The sequence below is a fragment of the Paramormyrops kingsleyae genome, chromosome 11 (genome assembly GCF_048594095.1).
Source record: "Paramormyrops kingsleyae isolate MSU_618 chromosome 11, PKINGS_0.4, whole genome shotgun sequence".
In the NCBI taxonomy this organism is placed as follows: Eukaryota; Metazoa; Chordata; class Actinopteri; order Osteoglossiformes; family Mormyridae; genus Paramormyrops; species Paramormyrops kingsleyae.
This window is the reverse complement of record NC_132807.1, coordinates 10,722,122-10,749,399: the sequence shown is the minus strand read 5'-3', so window position 1 is coordinate 10,749,399 and position 27,278 is coordinate 10,722,122. Positions and strand designations below refer to the sequence as shown.

At 40.7% G+C, this 27,278-nt stretch overlaps 1 protein-coding gene across 2 annotated transcripts; it reads right to left on the bottom strand.

Moving 5' to 3' along the window:
- Window positions 1–1,225: 1,225 nt before the first annotated feature.
- LOC111840063 (sorting nexin-33-like) lies at window positions 1,226–10,866 on the bottom strand. Of its 2 annotated transcripts, none has more exons than XM_023804468.2 (2): window positions 8,234–10,866; window positions 1,226–2,622 (listed from the first exon to the last, which is right to left on the bottom strand). In XM_023804468.2, the coding sequence occupies exons 1-2, from the start codon at window positions 9,651–9,653 to the stop codon at window positions 2,348–2,350; spliced, it is 1,695 nt and encodes a 564-aa protein (XP_023660236.2). In that variant the 5' UTR covers window positions 9,654–10,866; the 3' UTR covers window positions 1,226–2,347. The 2 variants fall into 2 exon arrangements, with proteins under 2 accessions (XP_023660236.2, XP_023660244.2); XM_023804476.2 differs by having other exon boundaries at window positions 1,226–2,601.
- Between the last annotated feature and the right edge of the window lie 16,412 nt (window positions 10,867–27,278).

Genomic DNA, 27,278 nt, shown 5'->3' with positions numbered 1-27,278 from the left:
TATAAAACTAGGATTACATTTAGGAGCTGTCGCAGTAATCACATCATTTTGGAAAAATGCACAGCAGACAATTAAAAGTGAGCATTAGATTAAATCAATAAATGTAGATTTCTCAGTTTTGGCAGTAGGTTCACGGGAGGACAGAGTCACTGGCAGCTGGTCTATAACATCTAACTACCAGGTAACTGTGCGCAGTGGCTTCCCACATCCCCGCAACAGACAAGGGAAACTTAAAAACAGAGTGTAGCAATTCAACCATATTATGTATAAAACTTAAGACCAGCAAAGCGGAGAAAATCAGACACTGTGGACGTCCAGCAGACAAAAGCAGGAAATCCAGAGTCAATCGATGTTCAACAAAGGATGTTCGTAAAAAAAAATAGAAGAGGTATCTTCAAATTAAATTTAGAAATGTGGAAAACAACAAAAAATAAACATTAAGCTGGAAACTATGAATATAGTTAATAAGAAAAGACAAAGATATTTATACTAGCTATGTAATCCAGGTCATCATGGGTGTGCTGCTGTGCCTCGATTACCTTTGACCCTTACTGTGACTGTCACATGGCTCCCGAATAATGATGGGAAATCTTTGATAAAACGTACAATTTTAGACACAGTATATAAATAATTGGTGAATGGAACTTGTTGAGGACCTCTAGATCAGAGGTGGATAGTTCATGTCCAGAAAATAAAAATCCAGACCAAGATTTTGTTTCAACCAGGTTTGAAAGGGCTGCAGTGGGCAATTTTGGTCAGGACATTGGGGAAACTCAATAAAAGATTTATGAAGGAAAACTGGTAAATGAGTTACACTTGTCAATGTCACAAATACATTATTCAGCTAAATTACAGGCTAAATTACAGGCATTATCTCAAAATGTACGTTTAGGGAACTTTGCAGAAATTACACCTCACATTAGTTTTACCCTTTTTGAATGAACTGTAGTAACCTGCATTTCAAACAGTATATTTTTTATGTTTTCCTATGCTAGAACAGAAATCTGTGAAAATGTGACTATTTTCAATATATATTTACAAACTGTAACAAGTATTACAAACCATTTTTTATCCGCATACCAAACCAGATCGATCAGAATCCATTAACATAGATTACATCTGCTCCAGTTGCACTGCTTTTAAATTACATCAGACATTGGCCACTTTTATGAATTATATACATAAAAAGTAGGTATCAGAACAGATTTAAAATACAGTACAGAAAGGTTGTGGTACATGTTTATTTAAACTTCTGTAAAACAATCTATAGTCCAGACTAACACTTAGAGCTCAGGCCTGACCAATCAGAACCACATGACTCACAGAGGAACAATGCAAAAAAAGAAATTGTTTGTTAGCCTATTAGTACATCAGGAGAAGCCCATACATATACAAGCCTGTGAAAAATAATTGATAACTGAAATGTTTGTTTCCAGATCAGGCACCGTGCAAGGACAAGTGTGTTAAATTAATCTGATTCGCATATAACGATGCAAACCGCTTAGCAAACACTCGTAGGGCATTTTAATGCAGCACCCTCACTTTATTACACATGCTCACACATTGCTTAGAGATCCGCATATTAGTTATATTCTACCACCAACACACCTGGATCTGCCTGGGTGCACAGTTCACTGCTTAGAACAAAACCACAACATCCAATTTGTCAGTATGTTATATTTAATATTACATACAGGTAACAGGCACTATTTAAGAGAAGAATTCGGTCATATCATTATTTAAAAAGTGAAATTCCATGGGGGCAGCGTGTGGCTCAGTGGGCTAAGCCTGTAATGACAAGGTTGCTGGTTCAAACCCAGCCTCAGCACATCTGTGGGTCCTTAAGCAAGGCCCTTAACCCCCAGCTCCCTGGGCGTCGCCATGGGTGGCTGCCCTTCACCTACAGCTTACTCTACAAAGAGCAAGTTGAGGGAGGCATAAAGACAATTTCCCCACAGGGATCAATGAAGTATCTATTCCTATAATTCCATCTCATTTTAGTATTTGCAGTTGGGAAACTGGAAACTTCTAACCTTCCATAACAAAAAAAGCCCCTCGCTATGGACAGGTATCCTGTCCAGGGTGCCTTCTGCCACATACACTGTGGACTCCAGTCTGTCAGTGAAGCCATTCTGGATAGGTGGTTGTGCAAAATGGCTGCATATATAAAAACGTTTTCACAGCAGTAACTCAACAGAGTTCTGAATCCAAAGCAAAATGGAGTGTATCTTTGTCATTCGATTTGAGAGAAAATCATTACAAGTCCATGTAAAGTTTAACATCTACCCTTTTTATAGGTTTGGACATCTACAGAAAAGCCAAGCGAAACTGTGGCCTGAAGAAAACTCTAGAAATGTTCATACATGTGGAGGGTGCATTCCAGCTGCCAGCCCACACGCTGGTAGAAGGCGATCTGCTCTCTCAAATAGGCTTGTATCATCTTCTTGAAGTCCACCACCCGTCGCCTGTGGAAGTGGTTCATCTCTGCCTGAAGGGCAAAGCCCACGGCCTGGCAACGCTTCTGCACACCGTCCGCCTCGTGCCGGCCCATCTTCCCCTCCTTACTCATTCGCTGGCTTTCCTTCACCTTGCTGAATGCACCTGGACACAAAGTGCAAAAGCCTGCGTGGGTGATACACACTGACAGCTTTAGATGTATTGGGAAAGAGTGTTGCTCGAAACAGCATGCGCGTGCCCGCCCGGGGGGGAGCTCTGAGAGTAATCTTCAGATAATAATAACAACAATATATTTTGATAAATGCCAAAATCTTCTAAGGTGTAATGATAAAGTATGATTTGTTATAGGATTGTTATTAGAATATTCTTTTTGAATATCAGTTTGTGTGGTTCGGCAGGTTACACTATAGTTGGTGTCCTGACATCTTGATCCATGCCCCCTTCCTAAATCTGAGCACCAGTCCCTCTAAAGGTCCTTGCACGGAGTTGCTGTGTATTATTAGGACATGCAGAAAGATTCAAGTAGCACCCCTGCTGATTAGAACTGCACAGGCTAATCAGAGCCTCTTGCTCCATATCACACATAATGTAATGGGATATTTCGTGTTTTTCACACTCATACAGATTGTATAATTTACCATCCCATTAATAACAATGGATGTGAACAGAACCATTACAATCCATTGAAGCTGATTCACTGCTACAGAAATCCAGGAAGCTCAGCACCAAGACCATACAGTGGAATGTCATCTTCTGCTTGCAATGTCAAGTTACTTTTGGAGCCAGCAAATGCATCATGATCTGGGCAATTGTACAAGTATTATAACAATGGGACTAGATCACACCCTAACCCTGACTAAATTCTTAAGTTTCAACTGACAGATCGAAAACAACCTTCAGAACATAAAACAGCAATTATCACATTAATTCAATGTAATTTTTCATTAATTACATGATACGGATTTGCAAGGCATGGGATAAGTGAGGAAGCGATAAAAATACAGATGACAGAACTGAGTGCATCAATAATGAAACATTTACAGTTTACACATTAGAATGCTGAAACAGAATCGTGGCTAAAAAGCTTTACGGAAATTACTCAGTTCCTCAAAGTCAGGCTTTAAAATTAGACACAATTATCATAAAACTAATCCAATACCAGTTACAGTTGAAAAGATATATAACAATAATAATAATAATAATAATAATAATAAAAGCAAACAGGACTGCTTGGGTATTATGTTGATGTCACCAGAAAAGCAGTTCAATGTTGCATTTATTAGAGATTTAGTCTTGACCTAATTTGAGCAAAACTTCATTTTCCCACATCAAGAGAAAAGATACTGAGTTGAGGGTGTATATCCACTTAACCCTCTGCTGTGGAGCAAAGTATGTGGGTTAGGGTAGCATTATACAATGATCATTCATACTAAATATTCAAACCTTTCTAGATATAGTTCATTCAACTCATCTGGCATCCAAATCAAGTGTTATTAGAGGACAAAAGTTCTATAGCCTCAGGCTGGACACCAGTTTACATTGCCAATGGCCTGTAAATGCAGAATTGAGAGGGTAGAAGAGAGAAAGTTTGTTTGACTTGGGAGGAAACAATAGATATAAATATGGAAAGCTCATGTCCCCACTGTATTACAATGACCTCCTTCTCAGCTGTGAGTAATACACACGTCTGAGTAAATGGATAATAGATCCTCCTCATTGTCCAGCCTGCAGACATGCTGCAGAAAATAGAGAATAGGAATAGTGGAAGCAGACATATCTGACAGAGAGGGGAAAAGAAATATTGTGATGAATTAAGGATAAATGAGCAAATATTAAAATGCATGTTTGAATGAGTGGCTGCATTTCATTATTCAGTGACCATCCTCCTGAAGGTGACATTGTCTCCAAAGCTTCTGCAAAGCAACAGCCCTTTCTTAGGCTAAGGGAGGAGCCACACAACATTCATAACAAACACTAAAAGGGCTCCTTCCCAGATCCTTTATAGTAAGTCTACATCATATCATTTCAGACCAGCGACCCATCAATTTTCTGTTACTGCTTGTCCTACTCAGGGTCATGGGGGGTCTGGAGCCTATGGGCACAAGGCAGAGAGTCGAACCCTAGTCCTTACAGTGTTAGGCAACATTGCTAACCACTGCACCACAGTGCCACCCTCAGACCAGTAATACCCTTAACATTTTTATTACTCTCAAAAGCTGCATAAATACTTGTAGCTTTTCAGAGGCTGTCCCGGGATGCAAATGATGCAAATACACGTCTATAAGTATGAACATCAGTCAAAGCAGGGGCTCCGCAGAAGATCTGGGCCTCGTAAAAGCGTGTCATACTGGGCCACCAACCCAGTCCAGTCCATTTATGTTCCAAATTTTTTAGGGACCCCTGTCACTGGAATTGTCCGCACCCTAAGCCCCCAAAATGAAAATTTCAATACTCACTCAGTCCACAGCATACGTTTGCGAGAAAATTTCTGTGGATTTAGTGAGTTTTGAAAATTTAACAAAAGTTTCTAGTTGGATTACATGAAGGCTGAGTGTGCTGAGGTTCCCAGTACTGTTACTTATGATGGCAACACCTGATCTGATCTCATCTCATCTCAAAACAAACAAAAAGTTTTGAAAATTTGCTCTTCAGTTGTCTGTATTCTCTCTGAAGCTACTGCCGTATTTGGTCATTCTGATGGATGGATGGATGGATGGATGGATGGATAATATGAAAATGTCCTTGTAATGTTTTTGCTAACCATACAAAGCTAGCATAGACAGAACTGGGGGCTATTAAAGCTACAGTGCTATCCACTGCATTACTATACTTCACATAATGGGTGTGTGTTTAAAACCCTGAATGTCAACAGTATGACTTGTCTAATTTAGACAGGAATAAATCTGGCTACACAAATAAGTGTACTGTGTTTGGGGAGGAGGAGTGCCATGAGAGTCGTCATCGGTGCCGAGCACTGCAAAGACCCCGATGGTGCAAAGTGGCATGATGGCTCACAGGCCAGCCCTTTGTCATCCCCCTGGTGAAAGGCGGCTGTGCTGCTCCCTCTGTCCCGTATACAAACACGGAGTAACGCCATCCCAGCTGCAGGACTGTCACAGCAACTGGATCAACAAACCCTGTTGGGAAATTCTCACCCTTTTCCTCACAAAGATCGAGACTTTGCAAAAACATTCCTTTATGGAAATGCACACGAACTCGACTTCTGTTTTCATGTTACTCAATAATCATGGTTAGTCTTGAAACCAATGTTTGATCTCTATGTGTAGGGAGCAATCGATATACATAATGAAACAGATCCTGTCCCCGACATCTTCAATTTCAATTTCTCTATGAATAATTTGCTGGTAATTCATTTCAAGTGCTCCATTCAGTACCTAAAATGATCCCAAGCATGAAAATGAAGCAGCAGAGGACAACACCAAAAACTTGAGGATCATTGAACAAATGGGGAAATATAAAGCTATGACACATTTTCATCTCTCCTTGGTTGAAGACTGTCAAGAACAGAAAGAAAAAGATGAACAGAGAGGTTTAAGACCTTCTCAAGCCACCAGAATTTTTTTTATTTTATTCTCACAGTAAAAAAAAAGATCATTGTAACTATCAGCAACATGTTGTTTTGTTGCTGTTCTTGGGTAAATATGTCTTTTCCGTACTCTGCTGTGCTCAAGTCCTTCTGCAGTCATACACCATTTGAGGACACTTCAACTTTCAATTCTACTTCTACAAGCTCCATTTTTTGTGTGGACAGCCACTGATTCATTTTAAGAGACTTTAAATTTTAGTATTGAAGTTGTTCATTTTTTCACTCTTAAAAACCGCCACAAAAAAAGATAATTTACATCTTTTATGAGGCATACAAGATATGAAACCCTGAACTGGGAAAATGAAAGAAGGCATAGAATCCATCTGCAAAGGTCCTGGAAGCTTGGAATGCAGCTATATCTTCTGCTACGGGTCTGTACCAGCTGCAATACATTGTGTACCAGAGAAGAAAAGGTTTAGATCACAATACTGTAGACACTTTGTACAGCACAAAGACTCATAAGACATGCTAACAAAGTACACTATAATAAGATATTGCTCAATACTGTCCAATTACACACCTCTCAGGCAAATCGTGCAGGCAAATATTATCCATGTCATTGCTGTGCTGCCAACAGAGGGAATGTAACATTAGTTTCAGAGGAAATTTAATATTTTAAGTGCATGGGCTTTTAACTAATCTATTACAGAAATGAGAGAGGGACTGATCATGCCTTGTGCTGTGGAACAGAATGCGATAATCATCATGACAGTCCTTCATGGGAGCTTCTAATTTATAATTTATAGTTTAGAATCCTACAGTTTCTACAAGGACTAGCAGCAACACTTCTGAGCACATTACAAATATCTGGACCTTCACCAAGAATCACAGCAAAGGAAGAGACCAGAGCAGGATATTAAAAAGCTAGGATATTGAAATCTTACTATCATTGTTTGCACATGACATTATTTGCCTCTCTGAATCTAAAGATACTTCTAACAGACCTGGAGAAATGTTCATTCTCCGCAATACATTAAATCCAGCTCTTTTCTCCATCATCCTCATCTTCCAAAAAAGCATGAAGAAAACAAAAAAGTGGGTTTAAATGAGAAACCAACAAGCAACTTTCAACACCAGTAGAGAAGCCAGCATTTACTGAAACACACATTGCGGTAAATGTTGTTGTAGTGTACGAATAGGGAGACAGAGAACAGCAGGCCAATTGAGAAACCTTCATCATTTCGCGCATGTGCAAAACAAGGAGGCCCAGCTTGTCATCTGGCAAACTTGAAGATTGTTGTCAAAACATAAACAGGCAGCTAAAGTAACAGTACAATGGCTGGTGCCTGTCGGGAATGTTTGTCTTTTAGACAGAGGGGTATAAATGTGATTTAGCATTGATCTGGCACTGCAGTAAATGGAAAAGTACTGAATGGAAACCGGACTCCAGTGGCCACAAACCCGATCAGCTTAACGTCCCATAATCCCATGGTTTCATTGTATGACTTTGATAAATAAATTTTGCATTACTTCCTGACTAAGAAAGTTTCAACATAAACAGTAAAGAAATGGTGGAGATATATTTTATATATTGTTACTGGTTTATGTGTGTTAGTAGTGATAACTGTTTAATATTATATCTGCCTTCAACTGATGCACATCATTAAAATCCTGCAAGTGCAGGCTTTTACATTTGATGAATCCTGCAAGCAAAGCAATGGTTAGAACAGTAATTCAGCTTTCATTGTATGAATTATGAAATGTAAACAATCATTAACTGGATGTTGTTGGAACAACAACAACGTATTCCCCAGACGGCCCCGTCACCCCCTCCTCCCATCGAATCCCTTGCTACAGTCTGGTACTGTGGGCCCCTCCCCCCTCCCCACTCCCTTGTGCCCGATGCTACCCGGGACAGCTTCCATCCCACCCCGCCAGCCTACTCAGGATATGCAGTTAGAAGACTGATGGGCGAGATTATAAACACTCTTTTTTACTGCCTGAAAAATAGACCTAAACAGAAGTAAACATCCTCCCTGTCTTACTGTTAGCCTACAGCTGAGAATAAACATTCAACAAAATATCTAAATATTACATATTCTGAGGTTTTTTCCTTTGTCTAAGAAAAGTATTAAATAACACCAGCATGGTATTTCAAAAGGCAATACATATGATGGAGAAATCTATGGAATTTTCTATTATGGCATGCAATAAATACAAAACATTTACCCTTCTGTACATGAATGATGTCTGGGAAGTTGGCCAATAGACCCTGGTAGTGTGAGAGTCTGTCCAACACATGGAAGAGGTCGTACTTTGGCTGTTCTGCAAACATCTCCCCAATGTTCTCAAAGGTCTGGCCTGTATGGGAGATGGCACTGTTCAGGGCATCTGAGCAGTAAGGGGGGTCAAGGGTGAAGGTCTGGCTGATGGACTGGAAGGCATAACCAAGCCTCTGGAATGCCTTACGGAAATCGCCCACGTGCTTGCGGACCAGCTCGGAGACCACGTGGGCTGACTGCATGATGCTCTCATCCATACCCTTGGCGAAGTCCTTGAAGATACCTATCCTCTCCTCCACTTTCCGAAAGTCCAGGTGCTCATTAGGGATCTGCAAGGTCAGCAGGAAATGAGCACCTACCATCTCATCCCGTTCTGCCCTGCGCTTCCCCAGCTTCCACTGCCGGTGCTCGGTGCACAGAAGGAAATGCTGGAAGCCTTCGTACTGTGAGAGCACTGGATGGCTGGTCATGTGATCCATCCACAGTGCCAGGCGGCGCTGGCGCTTCTCAATGAAGTTATCCTCAAAGCGCCCTGTGGTCTGTTTCTCAGGTAAATGGGGCAAAGATATGATCGTAAACTTCTGCAGCAGCCTGGTGTACAGCCAGTCAAACTGTTTGTAGCGTCGATACACTGGACGACCTGTGTGACTCGGTGTGATGCGGTAGGAGATGTATGTTTTGATACCTCTAAACTTGGTCTGCTTGGTGGGATCCTCAATGGAGCAAGAAAAAGGCTTGGGGCTGTCCTTCCACTGGGGGCCTAGAGGACCCATTTCAATGGAATAGGACTCTGCTCTCTTAGCCGTTAGCAGTACATCGCCCAGTACAAATGCCTCCACCCCAGAGCGCACAAAGCTTGAGAAGCGGTTTAGATTCCTGGTTACCATGCTGCCCCTTTGTGAGCTACACATTCTGTCAGCTCTCTCTGTGGGTCTGAGGTGATGGCGAACGGTGGGGCTGCTGCAGGGACTTCCACAGCTCCTCTCATTAGTGTTGGCACCTTGCTGGGGATGTCCCTCTTCCTCCACTGACAAACTGTCATCCCAGTCATCCCAGTCATCCCAGCTATTGTCATCTTCACAGCTCTGCTGGCCACCCGCAGGCATGTCCTGAGTGGGCAGGAAGCACCACTGATTTCCAGAAGAGCAGGCTGGGCTTGGGGAACACCCCCTCAGACACAAATCAGGCCGGATTATTTCCACATAAGATGCTGGGAAGAGACCCATCTGCCCTCGACTGTTCTCACCCTGTAACCAACCATCTATAGAGTGCTCATCAAAAATGGTTAGTTCCTCATTCTCCAAAATGCTGATCTCTTCTTTGTTTTCACTATGGAAATCATAGAGAGCCTTGGCTTTTAGTGACATATTTACTAAGTTTGTTCTTTATTCTTCTTCAAATAGAAAACAATGACAATATATATATTCAAATTATTTCATTTGAATATATATAGAGAATGCAAACACACTTCTCTTTAGATCAACGCTTCGACTCACTCACACATAACTACTCTACCACTTGCTCAATTTGTGAAAGTTCAGATCGAAACCCAGAAACACAGATGAAATGCCAGAGAAGCTGACGGCTAATCCAGTTATAATAGCTAACAGTCCACAACTGATATAAAAATCTGTACACTTCTTCAGCTGTAATTTAAATGGAACCTTGATGTGTGTCAGGTTTCACTTTAGAACGCATAAATGATTTCATGCATCATGTATGATTCCCCAGACAGAATAGTCAGTAATAAAAACAAATAGTAGGCCTTCATCTATATAATACAAGCAGTTGTTAATTAAAACATTACAAAACCATTTAAAATTAAATTTTCATTACAGTTTAATATTAATTACTACTTTAAATATATTAGATTTAAATTCAACTGGTCAAAAAATGGATATATGGATTTATCGTCGTACCGTGGTACTTCAGCACATAATGTCTGTAACAAAACTGAAAAGATCTCTTCAAATATTTATTTCACTTAATAACTCTCAACTTTTTTCTCGAATTTATTCTTACTTTAATTAATTTTTCCCAGCGGCTCCGGTAATTAACCTTCATCTCCCAAAGAAGAAACATTTGCCAAAGAATAAGCGGCCAACTCCCTTAGGCGAAATAATTCAGCTGGAGAATTGGACTGATAGTCCGTTAAAATGGCTGTATCACTTTAAAACTCCGAAAGAGAAGTCTTCAAATGTTATAATCCTTTACATTTGATGGGAATTGATAGATAAATCAGCCGCGAGAAAAACAACAAGAATCAGACGGCGAGGACTGCAACTGGCAAGCCGTGTCTAGCATCCCACCATCATGTCCCAAGGTCTTCGTCAGTAAGTGCGCTTAATGAAAATATGAACAGTGCGCTGTACGCCTGGCACATTCCTTTATTTTTAATCTGTTTGGGATGCTTTTATTAATCTGGACTTGCTTTCTTCTGATAAATCGAATAGTAATGTGAAGAATGCAGTCTCCAAACTACGATAACAGTTTGATCCAAGTTATTTTTTATTCTTCTTGTGGCGTTGTACCACAATTCCCGACGTTTGTGACGGACAAACCGCTCCACCCTCCCAGCGCCGAGAAGCGAAATGCGGTAAATAGCGCAGCAGTGCCACTCAGAGGCAAGACGCGCGTCTTAATCTTATTTACATAAACTTACATTCACTTGTATTAGTGATGTACACAATATACGGAAACATCCTGTAGAACAGGCAAAAAAATTAAATCAATGTCACCTAATCCAAGCACTATAGCTTCACAGTTGTTTTCTTGTATTACCTTATGTTTGTATTATGGGAATAATCAATTCGGTGGTTAAGTGATAATGTGATAGTAACGTTAATTCGAAGCTGGCCCAGTACCTGTAGACTACCTCCCAGCGCTTGTGCCCCTTTCCTTTCCATAATGAATTCCTCCTGCCACGGTTCAAAGACATTATTTCTGAATTGAAATTGCTCTATGGAGTGAACACCTTGCAAAGACTTGGTATTCGATCACGCCTGTAACTTGGATACCATCTATGTATTCCGTGATACCAAACTAAATGACAGATGTTCATTCAAGAATTTCTATACAGGGAAAAAATTAATTTGTGACATATTTCTCATTTGTTGCCGAAACTCCGAGAACCAAGTTAGTCGTCCAACCTAATTTTCCGCAGGAAAAAAATAGTGTAGCAGGATTTGCGATTCAGGTCATGTTTTAATAAAAGCAGACAAGCTCTATTACAAACCGAGAATGTAAAACACTACACGGGTACAAAACGTATTATTTACAACATACAGATACACACATCAAGTAACAGAATTACATATATGAGCAGCGCCATGCAGAACATGCCGTATCCTGGATTTACTGACTGGCCCCGCGGCGTCATGCAGTCGTCTGATCAACAATTAAGCTGCGATCGTGAGGTACCATCATTTGCCTTAGATAACCGTGTAATTTGTAAATATATATTTCTGTATAAAAATTTAGCCTAATAGTGTAATACCTTAGCGATGCCAAATGTGTACATCGTTTCTTTGCCTGACAAGACTATTAATGCTGTTATTATAATGTTTGGATTTGCGTTCAGTACGGTTTGGGCATTGTAAACGGTTTGGCATTATGCCATAAAAGTAAAGTTAGTGACAGCTAAAATAAGTCTGACATAAAATAGTGCCATTGTAATTTACTATAGCTTTGGTTCATATGGTAAGTTTTAACTTGGACTTCATTTAGTCGAACATGCCTTCTAAAATGGTTCTAAGTCTAATCTCAGGGCTGGACCACTTTTATCAAGTTGAATTGCTCTAAGAGAACATTAGGTTGCATACATGGGAAAGTCTAAAACCTGTATGTCGCTTCACATAATGGTGTCTGTTAAACAACATTGATAAGGTTAGAAGCTTACTGAAGACGTGCAAAACACCTTAGAAGGTATTTAACTTGAAAGAATTGACAGGCTGACACACGCTTCTATATTTTACAAATTATTCTGTCATCTTAACAGAACGAAACCGTTTTAAAACAGTTGAATTGTTTTTGCTGTTAACGATCTACTGCATGGTTTTGGAATTTTACAACTAATTAATAGGAGCAGTTATTATACGCGTCATTTGACTTAAAATATCTGTTGTGGATTAATAGGCGTTTGTCTTTGTTCGCTTATAGCACATTACTCCTGTTATTTTTAACCATCACCTGCAATAAGAAGAAACATTCTAGTTATTTTGTTTCTCTTAGCCACTATTTTTGGAATTTATAGGGGGGCTTTGTGTCGTATAAGATGTCGTATAAAAAGAAATACGCGTCAGTAGATGGCGCACAAAGTGCTTTATGTCTTTATGTCAATCTGAATTTAATGCCAGCAACGTATTTCAAAAAAAGTTGGGACAGGGGCAACAAAAGACTGGAAAAGTTGTGTAATGCAAAACACATGGTTGAATGTCTCACATTTTGATTTTATTATATGTTGTCTTTGTTCTGTTTTGTATTAAATATGGGTTTACATGATTTGTAAATTCTGTTTTTATTTAGATTTTACACAGTGTCCCAACTTTTTTACAACAGGGTTGTACGTAATTTGGAAATGATTTTCTTTGAATGAGGTTTTGAGTTTGGAGATTCCTTCCATAAAGGGGTGCGACTTTAAAGCTACATTATTTTGATGCAAACCTGGCTACATTTACCTAATTATTACATTCATAAAGTGGCAGTATTCTAAATATAGATGCATTTCTCAACCAGGTTGCAGAAGCTAATGGAATGTGTTTTTCAAGCTGATATTAGTGCATAATTAATTTTTCTTTACATTTATTGCCTAAAAATGGTATCTTATTTATTAAGAAGTCATGCTTGGCTACCTGGGTGTGTTGCAGGGTCGGGGCCTGTAATTGGAACCAGAAATGGAAATAAATTGTGATTTCAGTAATAGAAATTCAGTTATCTATGTAGTAATCTATGCAATTCCATGTTTTGTGGGTTTCCTTAGCTTACCTTTCAGATTACAGGTAGGGATATGTATTTCCATTCCTGAATATAATGTTCAAAGAACCTTTTAGGTAGAAGAAAAGCTTATATGAAGTAAATTAAATAAAAACCAGAACCGAGGAATGATGTATTAGCAATATAACTCGGAACTGAGACCCAAGTTTCACTTGGCCTGTCTGCACCTGTCAGCTGCTTGTGGAGTCCCACAAGCTAACCAAGCTCAGAAGGCCTCCTTCAGCCTCACAGTACCCTTTACCACTGGTGTCCACCATCGGGTTCGGGGATTACCACCGTGCCAGGCACCAACAACCTTAGGACCACAGCTCCATACATGGCCCATTCCGGCTCCATGCCCCGTGACTCACTCGGGATGCAAGAGAAATTCTGCTGGAGGTGTGAGTTAAAGATCTCCAGGTGATGATCTGTTGACAGCTCAGCTCCTCTCTTCACCTGAGTGTCCAAAAAATACAGACACAGATCCGATAATACAATTACAAAATCAATCATCGCACTGTGGCCTATTGTGCTCTGATGCCAAGTGCACTTATCAACACCAGATTTGAGGGGAAAAAATGATCTAGATAAAGTATTTTTCCCTATTGCACAGCCCTAATGTGAGGAAACGACCTCTTCATCTCCTGCCAGCTATTCCATCTAGCTGCATTTGTAACCTGGAGCTTTACGTGGCTCTCAAGGATTTCCATTCCTCTTGCAGTTTGGAGCCAAAATGACAAAAGTCTCTGAACTTTTGCCATCACAGCTTTTAGCAGCCTATTCCAGAGTATCGCGGAACCACAAATGTGTGAATAAAGCATGGGTGTCTCTCGGGTTGCAAATAATCCAGTTTATCAGTTATACTGACCTCCGCAAGATCACCCACATCACCGTGATCATTCTCATCTCTATCACTCAGTCATGAGTATTCAGCGGTGGGACAGGAGTAAATGCCTTCAGCATGTTAGCGTTATCAGTCACAATGACAGAGATTTTGTTGACAATGTTGATGTTGGCAATGGTATTCTCATATTTTTGAAAAAAAAAAACAGTTGTGTGTTTGCCCTTGAACCTTTCACAAGCCCGCATTACTGTGTGAACTACTGTGTGTTTCTTTCTTGATTTCTTTCAGTCAGGCTTTCGTAAAAAGCATCCTACTGAAACAGTTCTTTAATGATATTTTAATGACTGCAGATAATGGTGACTATTCATTGTTGGTACTCTTTGACCTTACTGCGGTGTTCAACGCAAATCTTTAATTAATAGGTTACAGAATTTGGTTGGGATCTCTGGTTCTGCATTAAATTGGTCTTCATCTTACTTATCAAACAGGTCTTTTTCTGTCTGTGTGGGGGAAGTCTTTTCTGATACATCAGCACTGAATGGTGGTGTACCTCAAGGATCTATCCTTGGGCCTTTCATTTTTTTCTATATACATACTTCCTTTGGCTGACATTATTGGGTCTCTTAAATGCATTTCTTATCATATCTATGCAGATGATATTCAGCTATGTATCTCTTTTAAACCCCACCAGCTTGGTAAGCTCTCTATTTTAACGGATTGTTTTATGCAAATTAAAAATTTGCTGTCTAATAATAACTTGTTCATGAATCATCAGAAGACTGACATTATGATTGTATCACCCCCAGTGTTCGGGAGGCACACCTAGTATTTGCATTTAGATTAAAATACAATGATTTTGCATTGATACATAAATACTTTAAAAAGAAACCACTATATCTGCAAACACACTCATAAAACATACATGAAAGCATTTGAAGCATTCGTACTTCAGTGTGGCTACTCAGAGAGCAAAGTACAAACACTGCCAGTATAAATATTTGTATGCTGGGCTTGTCGTGTGTATGCCTAGGAACTGTCCCCTAAGGGAGTGGATTGCCAACAGCGCCTGTGACCCATCAGAAGTTCATGTCCAGTTTATTTCTATAGAACATTTCAGACAATCGAGGTTGACACAAAGTGCTGTACAAATCATAAAGAGGACAAACACATACGACATCATGACACTAGACAGCTCTTATATTGAATCAAAAGCCAAATTCCAAGGATCTCTTGGGTTTTTAACCAAGCTTTAAACATGGACAATGTTGGCGCCTGCTGAATGTGCAGGGGCAAATGGTTCTACAATGTTGGCACCAGGGCTGTGGAGTCGGTAGATAAATGCTCCGACTCCGACTCCGACTCCTCAGTTTCTAAATCTTCCGACTCCGACTCCTCTGTATGTATATACTTTGCTAATGTATTTTCTACATCCATTGAAGGAAAGGAAGGCAACATACATGTCATTTCACCACAGAACTACTGGCTAGGAAGCCAACACTCTACTATAATGCCAGATTAAAGACAAACACAATGAAAACAAGGTTTTCACTAGCGCATAGCGAAGGGGAGCCGACGGAGCTGAGAACACACCAGATGATTTTTCCGGCGTTTGACGTGTGATGACTCGTTGAACGGCCGAAAAATCGGCAGTGCATCTGTAAATGTATGGGGGGCTTTAGGCTAGGTTCATAGTTCCCTGTAACAGTGGAACACGACACAATGGAAAGCGGTGCCGCACCTTACCTGTGCATTACATCCCATATAGTGACGCATACAGTCAATGAAAAGCATGCTTCATGGTTACTTGACATGTTCGTTTTGTGGTAACATTATGCACTGCATGCATTGGGCTTTATTCTTACAGCAGAGAAGTAGTTCATTATGACTGTTTGTGAATTGGGACATTTCAACTTACTTTTTTAATTCCCATTTAAATTTAGTAGGAGTCGGAGTCGGTTAACTTTTTGCCGACTCCGACTCCGACTCCAGGTACCCAAAATTGTCTCCGACTCCGACTCCTCGACTCCGACTCCGACTCCACAGCCCTGGTTGGCACCTGCTGAATGTGCGGGGGCAAATGGTTGTACAATGTTGGCGCCTACTGAATGTGCGGGGGCAAATGGTTGTACAATGTTGGCACCTGCTGAATGTGCGGGGGCAAATGGTTGTACAATGTTGGGCCTGCAACCGCGAACCATGAGCTGTAGTCAGTGCAGCCACGGGCATGGTTAGAGATGAAATACAGTAGGTCTAAAATAAGCCTAATGATGTCCCCGAGTGTAGCTAAAGTGAGAGCAAGTTTACTTTTTTTATTCTCAAGAGATATGATACAGAATTTCAACTTTTCCATAATGATATTGAAAGAGACATAGGTTGTGTTGCAAATGTCAAGCAAAAATGTTTGAATAATTGAATATTTATGAATATAAATGTCAGCCACCAAGTAAGAATAAACTCAAACCATTTAGTCACAGTAGAAAATAAAAAAAGTCCTACCTGTTTTCAGTCTTGCTTCCTCTCGTTTGTAAATTTCTTATTTTCTTATGTTCTTATGCATGACAATGTCAGACCCTCAGTGAGACAAAATTGATGAAATGGGGTACTATAGCCTCAGAGTAACTAAATAATAAACAGTAGCACTTTACATTAACTGCACCTTCTTAATGTACTCATTTTGCATTCATAGAACATTCATAAGCAGCATGTAAGTACTCCTTAACATCCTGACATCTCTTAACAGTTTTAATATACATTAATAACAAACATTGTATGATTATACAATTATAGTCATTGTAATTGTCAAAAATCTTTGTTATAAAGACATTATGAAGGTGTAGTTGATATGAAGTGTTACTAAAGAAGCTGTGTTTTGGAATGGCTGGCTCAAACCAACAGAAGTGTTGTAGTTTGGCCCACAGGTAGCTGTGTATGCAAGAACCAAAGATCTACAGCTATTCAAGCAGACCTGGATGTGACAGTAGACATTAACCATTATGACAACGTGAGGGACTGATCACCAACTAGAGGAAACATCTGCTTGTAGTTATGGCCATATGTTTGAGCACAAAATATTGCTCAATGCCTATGAGAATTTGGAATTCATTCAAGATATCTGAAATATGGGTTTGCACACCTTATATAATTATGCAAACACTTAATCTCATACCTGAGAGTTATATAATTATTCCATTTGCCGAAAATTGAAAAACAACATTGTCAAACCTTGGGAATAGGCCTCTTGAGGTAAACTGATGAAATGAGTGGTTTTCCCTTATCAAGTGTAATGTCACTGACTAACAGCTTCTGCCTTCTCATCATGCCATGTGCACCAGGGTGAGCTACAACACTGGCAGCTTTCATTCATTTCTTGGTGCGCTGTCATCTTGTAAAATCAATGTTGCCTACTTGTGATTTTCTTTTCCATTTCTGTCATTGCTCTAGACTGAACAGGTGTTCCCGCTTCCATCTTTGCTAGAATTCATTGGCTAAGAACTGCACTCTTCTGCACCTTCTGCACATGTAATGGTCTTCCTTGCAGAACTGCCAGGAAGGGGGGCAGAATGATAATTTTTTAGTTAGTATATGGTTGGGAATTAGAAAATTAAAATAAAAAAAAGGTAAAAGTATAGCTGCAGTGGGAGATCAGAAGAGTTACATACATACTTTGGCAACTGATGACAGTGTTATGTTTGCCACGATGAAAGGTTCTGTGATCGTTAGATGATGCCTGGTGTTAGAATGAAGCGCGACTACTAGGTCTTGTTTTTGAACGAAAAAAAGCACTGGTAAGCGTTAAGAGAAGAGAGAGTAAAGCGGTAGTTTTGTGTTCACCATTCCCAGTGGTGGGCACAGCTAACCAAAAAAATAGCTTTAATTCAATAATGCTAAACCAATAAACCACTAAAAAGAAAAATTAGCATAAGCTAACCGCTAACTTTTATTATATGAATTTGGTTTGGTTTTGGACTCTGAAACTCATAAAAACATATCTAGAGAGGTGAAATTCTAACCTGTTTAGCAAGGCTGGAATGATTACCTGGGGATATTTAGGATTTAACCAGTTGAGGACTGTTGGATTCTGCACAGTCTGCGGAATAAATTTTCTTTCAATGTTAATCCATTTGCAAGATATAAGCATTTATGTCGGAGGAGTCCTAATCCACGTCTGGCTCCTGTTGAAATCTTGCCCTCAGTGAAGCAAGGTTGCCAATTTTGATCAGTTGGCTGAAGTGAGATTTACATGTAATAGTAAGTAGGGTAATAGTACCTTGTAATAGTACCTTGTGAGTAGCCTGTAGTTCTTGTAAACTAGGTATAGATGCTGAGATCAGCATGCCTTCAGTGTATGTGCTTTTTTATTCATGTAAACAGGAAGTACACATTTCGACTGGTGGCCATGCTGAAATTGTATTAATATTTCTATTTTAGTGGCATTATGTTCAGAAAATGTTTTTTAAATGGACGGTTTCACCGGGACACCAACTCTAGGAAGGCACATCCCTGACCCCTATGTCCCCCCCTGAGGCTGGGCACCAGGGAAGGCAAAGTGGCCTTTTCTGGGTCTGGAACCTGGGATGGTCTCTGGTGCCTGCGCTGAGGGTGTCTGAAGCAGAGCCTCGGAAAGAGACAGCTGGCAGGATAAGAAAGGTAACCCCTCACCGGCGACCTTGGGGGGGTAGACAAAGGCGAGATGGCAAGTGAGGAGGGCACCGGCAGGATGGTACAGTAGATGTAGAGGGCACCAACAGAACAGCAGACGAGGTCACTAACGGGACATCAGGGGTGCCAAGAGAACTGAAGATGAGCAGGGTGATGACAGCAAACGAGAAGGCCACCAACAGAACGGCAGACAAGGAGGGGAGGACAAAGGGACAACAGGCCAGACACTGCATTTTGGACAGGCACAGGAAATACTCTGGCGGGTGATGCGACCTCTTAGCTGATTGAGGGGGGCGTGGCCTCTCCTGAGCCGGCGCGGGAAGCAGGACAGCTGCGAGCTAAGCAGTGGAATGACGATGAAGCGGCTTTTCAAAGCAGGAAAGCGGCAGACGGAACGGCAAACTCTGGCCATGAAACAGCAGCCGAGGATGCTGCCAGAAGAGCAGTGGCAGACACAGCATTTCCTGTGCTGCGCGTCCTGGAGAGAAGCTTGGCCTGCCTCCACTGGCTGCAGCATTCCTCTCATAATGCACCGTGCCTTCTCCGCCTCTTGGGCATCCATGTCCCGGTGGTCCTGCCAGTACTCATCCGCATAAAGGATGAGTGCCCTTATCCTGGGGATTTTTCCACATTGCGGGATTGCATCTCCACTGCATGGGCGCGTCCAACAGGGCAAAGAAGTTTTCTGCTAAAGGGTGGGGCGACTTGACCGGATCTGATGGTTCCGGAGCTCTCCTTGGCTTCTGGATTCAGGGAACTCGAGGTACGAGATGTGTGGCAGGCGTGAAGGCTTTGAAGACAGCATGGAGACAAAGGCTATTAGACACATGTGAGAATCCTGTCATTCTCGGCACTCACAGGCATGGAGAAGCAGACATATACACACCTAATAAGGCTTACACAAGTGACAGGTGTGGATGACTGCCAAAGGCTGATTACACGTAACGAGAAAAACTTGAGGTAATGAAACAGATAGATTACGTGGCCAGCAGTGCCCTCTGCTGGCCAAATAGGAATAGACAGGGCAGGTCATGACAGCCTACGGAAGGGTTGTCCTAGAGGGGGTGCAGGCTACCAGGTTTTAATACATTATTACTTTTCTTAGAATGGTTGCCCCTTGGTACCCCTTCCGTGATCCAGATTAAATTTGGTCCGGACCTAAACATACATGACAAACCTCATCAGAAAAGAGTTATTAAAAACGAGGCTCTGTTAAAAAAAATACAGTGGTACCTCGGTTCTCGAACTTAATCCGTTCCAGACTCCGGATCGAATCCTAAAAAGTTCGAGTTCTGATCGAATTTTTCCCATAAGAAATAATGGAAAACCAATTAATTGGTTCCCGGCCCCCCAAAATCGCACCTTTTTCTTTTTTTTAGCATTTAAACACAAAATGAAGAGGATAAAACAAGAAAAGCATTTTTTTCTTAATGGCTTCCAAAACGATAAAGATCTTATCCCAACATTACCCCTGTCTTGCCCCGATCGTCCGCTCCTTCCGTGTGCCACGCCCCCTCCTTAACCTCGTGTGGGATCCCCATGTGATCAGCTGTTTCTGGTTGTTGTCATTAGTCCTCTGTATTAAGTCCGTGTTTCAGTTTGTTTCCCCAGTCCGGTCATTGGGTGCGTTCGACTTGCTTACAGCGTTGGCTTAAAGCAACGCATTCTGAATTTCTGATCCTGACGCAATGCATTACGGTTAGATGCATTGCGACCTCTCACCCGGCTGCACAAACTGGAACCGCCTCCGTGACGACACACCTTTGCCATTATTGGCTGAAGAGTTTAGTTACACGTATGACGTTTAATGTATCCCAGGCAGTTCCGATGCGTAATCTGCTATTTCTCCCGAATATCACGTAAAGCAGTGAGAACTGGTTTTCAGTTAATTTACCTGGTAAAATAAAGTTTTTAATAAATGACATAAATGCTCTAATAGTACACGTAAGTTAGTGGTGTATTTATTGTTAGTTACTGTAATGTTGCGTTGCTTTATTTGGTTAATCGTCCAGTCTGTGAAGAAGGCATTCAAGTAAGAATTGCATTGTAGTATGACTCATTTCCTGGCGCGTACAATTTATATTAGGTCAGCATTCACGGTTCGACTTCTGATATTCAGATCGAGTTCTAGGTCAAACTGGTTTGTTCGACTTTCAAGAAATTCGAGTTCTATTGAGTTCGAGAACCGAGGTACCACTGTATATTGAAAGTTTTACATGAAACTATAAAGATATATAATATATATTTCTATTCCCTGTTTGATGGCAGCCTGCAGTCCCATGTCAAGTGGTATGGCTTTTTCAGCATCATGTGAATGTGGCACAAAGTGATTTCACTAGGTCTGGAAAGTAGTGATACTTGGGTACTTTCTGATTGTTACCTTTCAAGAAGGACTTCAGACAGTATTTTCTTCTCAAGGTTTTCTGATTACATAAACTCTGGATGGATGCAAATGAAAACTGGTAAGCATTAAAAGTTCAATCTGATTTAACTGTAAAAATAATGTTTGCATTTTATGGTATTTTACTGTATTTGACTTTCCCTGACGGCCCCTGGAGGATGGGCTCCCCCTTTGAGTCTGGTCCCTCCCAAGGTTTCTTCCTTCTCGGGAGTTTTTCCTTGCCACTGTCGCCTATGGCTTACTCACTGGGGGCTTTGGGTGGGGATGCTGTAAAGCGCTTTGAGATGATGTAATGTTGTGATAATGCGCTATACAAAAATAAATTTGTTGTTTTTGTTGTATACAAAAATATTTCCAGGAATGACAATTGTCTACTGCACATGACCAGATTTCTTTATGGGAGTTACAAACTATATTGGCTAAAGGCAGTGAGATTATCCAAGCAGTATGTAATGTCAGGATGTGTTGTGAATGTGCCGCCATGGAAAGAAACTACAAGGAAGGTTAATAAGATGAGACACCAATATTTTCGGTAAAGGTTTATCATACTAACATCCTACCGTTTATATCACTACAATTATGTTGAATAGCTAATTATCTTGTTCTGTTTTTTTCCTTAGAGAGTAATGATGTTTGAAGGAAATGTGTCATCGTTAGGAAATAGTCATTACTAGCTATACTGTACATTCTGGATTAGTATTTTTACTACTACTTTGGGCCTTTAGGTTGCCTTTTTAGGATGGTACAGTAGGTGGCACTGTCACCTTACACATTCAGGGTTGGGGGTTTGAATCCTGCCCTGTGTCTGTGAAATTTGCATTTTCTCTCTGTGCTGCACTGATTTTCTCCAGATACTCTAAAAGACTCTAAATTCCCACTGTGTGTGTGTGTGTGTGTGTGTGTGTGTGTGTGTGTTTGTATCTCCTGCCATGAAGTGGTCTCCCATCCAGTGTACCGCTGCCTGGGATAGGCTCCAGTCCCCACCCCACTGATGGTTACCATCCATCCATCCATTCTCAGTCGCTTCCATCCATTCTCAGTCGCTTATCTGGGGTCAGGACGCAGGGGCAGCAGTCTAAGCTCATGACCATAGGTGAGGGCAGGAATGTAGATTGACTGGTAAATTGAGATGGTTACCTTTCAGTTTATTTAGAATTTATGCATTTAAAATATGAATACTTCCTACTTATAGGGAGACTGAGCATGTGTTTTATTTACATGCAATACATCATAGAACATTTAGGGTCGGACCTCTGCTATGCTAATATGTATTTACATACAGCAATACAGCTTCTGTTGACAGTCTGAATCATCTCCACCAAGAAATTTAGATGGATGCATTTATTTTTTCATCTCAGTGCAATGATAGTAATGTGGTTGTCACTTGTGCCTTTATTAAATCTTTCATAAAGCATTTCTCTTAGTACTTATAAAACTGAAAGTGTCATTTTGCAGGACTCACTCGAGTGGTGGGGGGGGGGGGGACAGTCCTCAGGAATATATTAAAGTCCCTGTGCTGCAAGCATGTTTGCTAAATCCAGAATTAAACTACAAAATGAATGCGATGATGACGGATTGCAGAGGTATTTCGCAAATTTCCTTTTACTGTAGCATTTCGGACCTCCAGGTAAGCAGTATGGAGACCTTCTGCTGAGCACTATGGCGAACTTCTACCTAGCACTACTGTATGTGGACCTTCAGCGGAGCACAATGGAGACCTTCAGCGGAGCACTATGGAGACCTTCAGCAGAGCACTATGCCCTTCAGGCGACCACTGTGGAGAACTTCAGCAGAGCATTATGGAGACCTTCAGCGGAGTACTATGGAGACCTTCAGCAGAGCACTATGCCCTTCAGGCGACCACTGTGGAGAACTTCAGCAGAGCATTATGGAGACCTTCAGTGGAGTACTATGGAAATGGCACCTTGATACCTAAAACACCTTGTGTGAGTTGAGAAGCACAATCCATTGTCAGTCAAAGAAAGCCAGTTTTTAAGTGACTGCATACTGGACACAAAGTGACTGGGCTGCATGTGGCCTAAGGTGGTATGATGATTCTATGGGCATCAGCGGCTCATGCCTCCGGGATCATGGGTCTGACTGCCAGCCCTGGCTCTGTATGCATGGAGTGAGTATGTTCTCCCTACTGTATGTCCCTCCTACATGATGTTGGTTGAACTGATATCTCAAAAATGCCCCTAGTGTGCCAGTGCATGTGGACTGGCATCCTATCCGAGTTGTTCCCTGCCTCATGCCCTGTGTTTCCTGGAAAATACAGCAGGCTAGTCCTATGCTGGACATAAAAAACGAACGTATAAATACATTTAATTACATTTCAGTCATTGGATATTCCATGTATTGGAAATGTGTTGATTTATTTCTTTCCAAATGAAATGACCTTCAGCGCATTAAATTATAAACTTCCAAGCGATGAAAATTACTTGCACTAATAAATGATGTTATCCTGTGCCACTGTATTTGTTATAGACGTGCATGTAGTATATAGGTATGCTAACCATCTGAAACTTACCAAATTTGCATTCATTTTTTTGACAAGTTAAGATTACATAGTTTTTACTCATTGATGAGTGGTCAGGCAACCCATACCACTCTCCCATGCCAAATAAAAAAAAACATTAAGACCCTAATAAGTGCCTTTCCCACATGCCATGATAGCAGTAATGTAGACATCTTCTGGTGTACCGGTAGTGTTTTCATAAAATCTTGTTTTAATAAAGACCATATTTTAAATTGAGGAAGTTTAATTTACTATTGTCTTCATGATTTATGAGGACAACCAGGACTAGCGTGCTCAGTAACTTGTATATTACACACTGTTACGGTCGCGGTGCAGTCGAGCGGAGAAGCGGGCAAGCTGAGCCAGACTGACAGGCAAACGGGGTTTATTGATTACAGACGGGCAGGCAGGGACAGGACCAGGCACTACGTCGGACAACGTCAATGACAGAACTAGGGAATACAGGTACAGACGCCGACTAAATACACCAGACGGGTAGGAAAGCACAAGGAACAGCTGATGACAATCGGGTAGCCACACGAGGTAATGAGGGGGGTGTGGCACACACGACAATCGGACGAGCTGGGCTTAACACACACTATGGATTTATATTTTGTCAAATTATTGCTTCATTCAGAGGTTAAGACTAATTCTTTAGTTTTGTTCACTGGCAACAGTGCTAAAATTATACCAATGTATTCTTTGGTTGTCAAGAGACCTACTGTATATGTCTGTTTGTCTGCTTTCTGAATATGATTTTGAGTAAAGGTGACTCGTTTCCAGAACCTTCCAGATTACAGGGTGCCCAGTTCATCTGTCTCCCTTATTGAATTTCTGCAGGTCATCATTAGATGCCCAAGGGAGGCTTTGAGAGCTGCTAAGCCTCAGTGGTAAAAGATTGTTGCTCAAATCCCCAACCAAGAAGGTACCCTGAGCAAGGTGCTGCCCCCAGGCATATGCCCCTGGGCCCCTGGGCACTGCAGAGGACACATTTCATTGTTGTGCTGTGGTACGTCAGCAATGACAATTAATAACATCATTTTCAATCCATAGGCGTCAATATCGGGCTGGTCCCCCTTTGCAGCTATAACAGATGCCACTCTTCTGGGAAGGCTTTCCAAGAGATTTTGGAAATTGGCTGCAGGGATTTTCACCCATTCAACCAGAAGAGCTGTGAGGTCTGGCACTGATGTTGGACGTGAGGGTCTGGCACGCAATCTCCATTCAAGTTCAATTCAGTTGGGTTGAGGTCAGGGTTCTGTGTAGGCCAGTCAAGTTCTTCCACACCAAATTCACACAACCATGTCTGTATAGACCTTTGCTTTGTGCACTGGGATACAGTCAAGCTGGAACAGAAAAATGGCCTTCCCCAAACTGTTCCCACAAAGTTGGAAGTACTGAATTGTCCAAAATGTCTTGGTATGCTGAAGCATTAAGAGTTCCCTACACTGGAACTAAGGGGTCTAGCCAAATCCATGAAAACAACCCTATACCTTTACAGTTGACACAATACAGTTGGTTACGTAACATTCTCCTGCCATCCACCAAAATCAGACTCATCCAAAAGACCTCCAGACAGAGAAGCATGATTTGTCACTCCATAGAACATGTTTCCAAACTCCAGAGTCCAGTGGTGGTGTGCTGTACACCACTCCACGCACATAGCTGCTCAGCTATGGAAGCCCATTATATGAATCCCCCAATGCACAGTTTTTGTATTGGCATTCATGCCATAGGAATTGAACCTGCAAATTTAGAACTCTGCAGTTATTGAGTCAACAGATCACTGGCGACTTTTATGCACTATGTATCTCTGTTATAATAATATCCACAAGTGTGTGTACATGCATAAATATATATACGGCTGTTGAAAAAAATGTGTGTGTGTATATATATATATATATATATATATATATATATATATATATATATATATATATATATATATATACACAGTACTGTGCAAAAGTCTTAGGCAGGCAAAGAAAATGATCTTTAGATTATCCTCGTGTTGGTGTAAAACTATGATATTATGCCTGTCAAAGTGTGTCAGCTTAGCCATTTCAGAACCAAAATCACCCCAGTATTTGTAGCGACCGTCCAGTGCAGCCATGTATTTTTTGACTTGGCCACTAGCCCACCTCATACAGCTAGTCAATCTGTTACTGACTTTTTAAACCAATTTATTTAATTATTTAATTGAGCTGTTGGTGAAATTTAAAAGAATCATGGAACGGCTGAGGTGCCCCTGAGGAGAAGTTTGGGAACTGAAGCGGTGTTCATCTAGCCATCCAACTAGATATCAGTAACTTTTTAGAAAACAGAAGAAATTACTACTAGTTTTTAATGTGTTACTCTTAATTTGCACATGTTCTAATGTTAAATTGTGTTTTTTGTTCTAAGCCAAAGTACACTTGCTACCCAGATAAACAGCTTTAAACATTTCTTTGGACTGCCTAAGACTTTTGCACAGTACTGTATCTAAAACCTGCTGCTCAGCATAGCCTTCTGCCACCAAAACCAGGATTAAACCAGGATTTAAAGATGCAGATTTAAAAAAATATATATAGAGTGGTCTCTTAATTTTTTCTTCTGTGACTGTATTTGCCACTTGTTAACAGGTGTCTGTGTGAAAATAACTTCCATCCATTCTGATTCAGTACCAGAAGTACTTAATGAATTTTGCCTAAAGCTTGATTGGTGTTAAATTTATATGTTTTAAAAGAAATAAATATTTTACATTCATAATACTATGTGGTACAAACATCTCACACCATTGTCAGAAGTGTTAAATCTAGAACCTTCCTCTGGTTTGCAAAATATTATTTGAAATGTATTGAAGCTCATTGGCTGGTAACAAGCTGCATTTCAATAATCACACCTTTATCCCAAACTGGGTGTCTGCAGAGCCGTGACGTGTCTTCCAGCACTGCATACCTTTTAAATAAATGTATAAAACATTTATCAGCATGCAAAGCATCTGTATTTCAGGTGCAGAAACACACTGGGTTGACACATTTACATACTCAAAATGTAGTCATTTGTTTATTTTCTATTTTAATTTTCATCTGTTCTGTCGTAGTATCAAGTCAATGAATAGAAGTGTAAAATTTCTAAATCTACCATTCAATCTTCTAACTGCTTAAAGCGGTCAGGATGACAAGGCAGGCCTGAAGTCTGTCCCAGACAATAAAAGGCACAAAGAAGCCTATGGAGCAGCCAGCACTGAATGCCAGTCCAGGGCACACACTGATATACACCCTGGCTACTTAAACACGCCAGTTAAGCTAACTCATATCTTTAGACTCCTGAAGGATACACTCATGACACGATGGTTGAACCTGCAAATTTCACATGAACAGGAGAGATAGCGATTCAAACCCTACATGGATGTAAGGCAACAGTGCTACTCAGTAAGTTACTATGTCACTGGCATAGCATGTAAAATACAGAGTGACTCGTTTTTATGGGAATATCATAAGGAATAATCAGTAAATTTAAAAGCAAAAATAAAATCTAATTCCAATCAGTAACCTTGAGTCATTACTAAATGAAACCAACTCCCAGGAAACCCCTTGGATTATATTAATTATCTCCCA

What these genes read in the sequence shown, in the direction of transcription:
- LOC111840063 (XM_023804468.2), bottom strand. Translation starts at nt 9,653, where the DNA reads ATGTCACTAAAAGCCAAGGCTCTCTATGATTTCCATAGTGAAAACAAA. An exon ending in CATCATTCATGTACAGAAGG is followed by an intron (nt 2,623 to 8,233) that starts GTAAATGTTTTG and finishes TCACCCACGCAG; the next exon opens with GCTTTTGCACTTTGTGTCCA.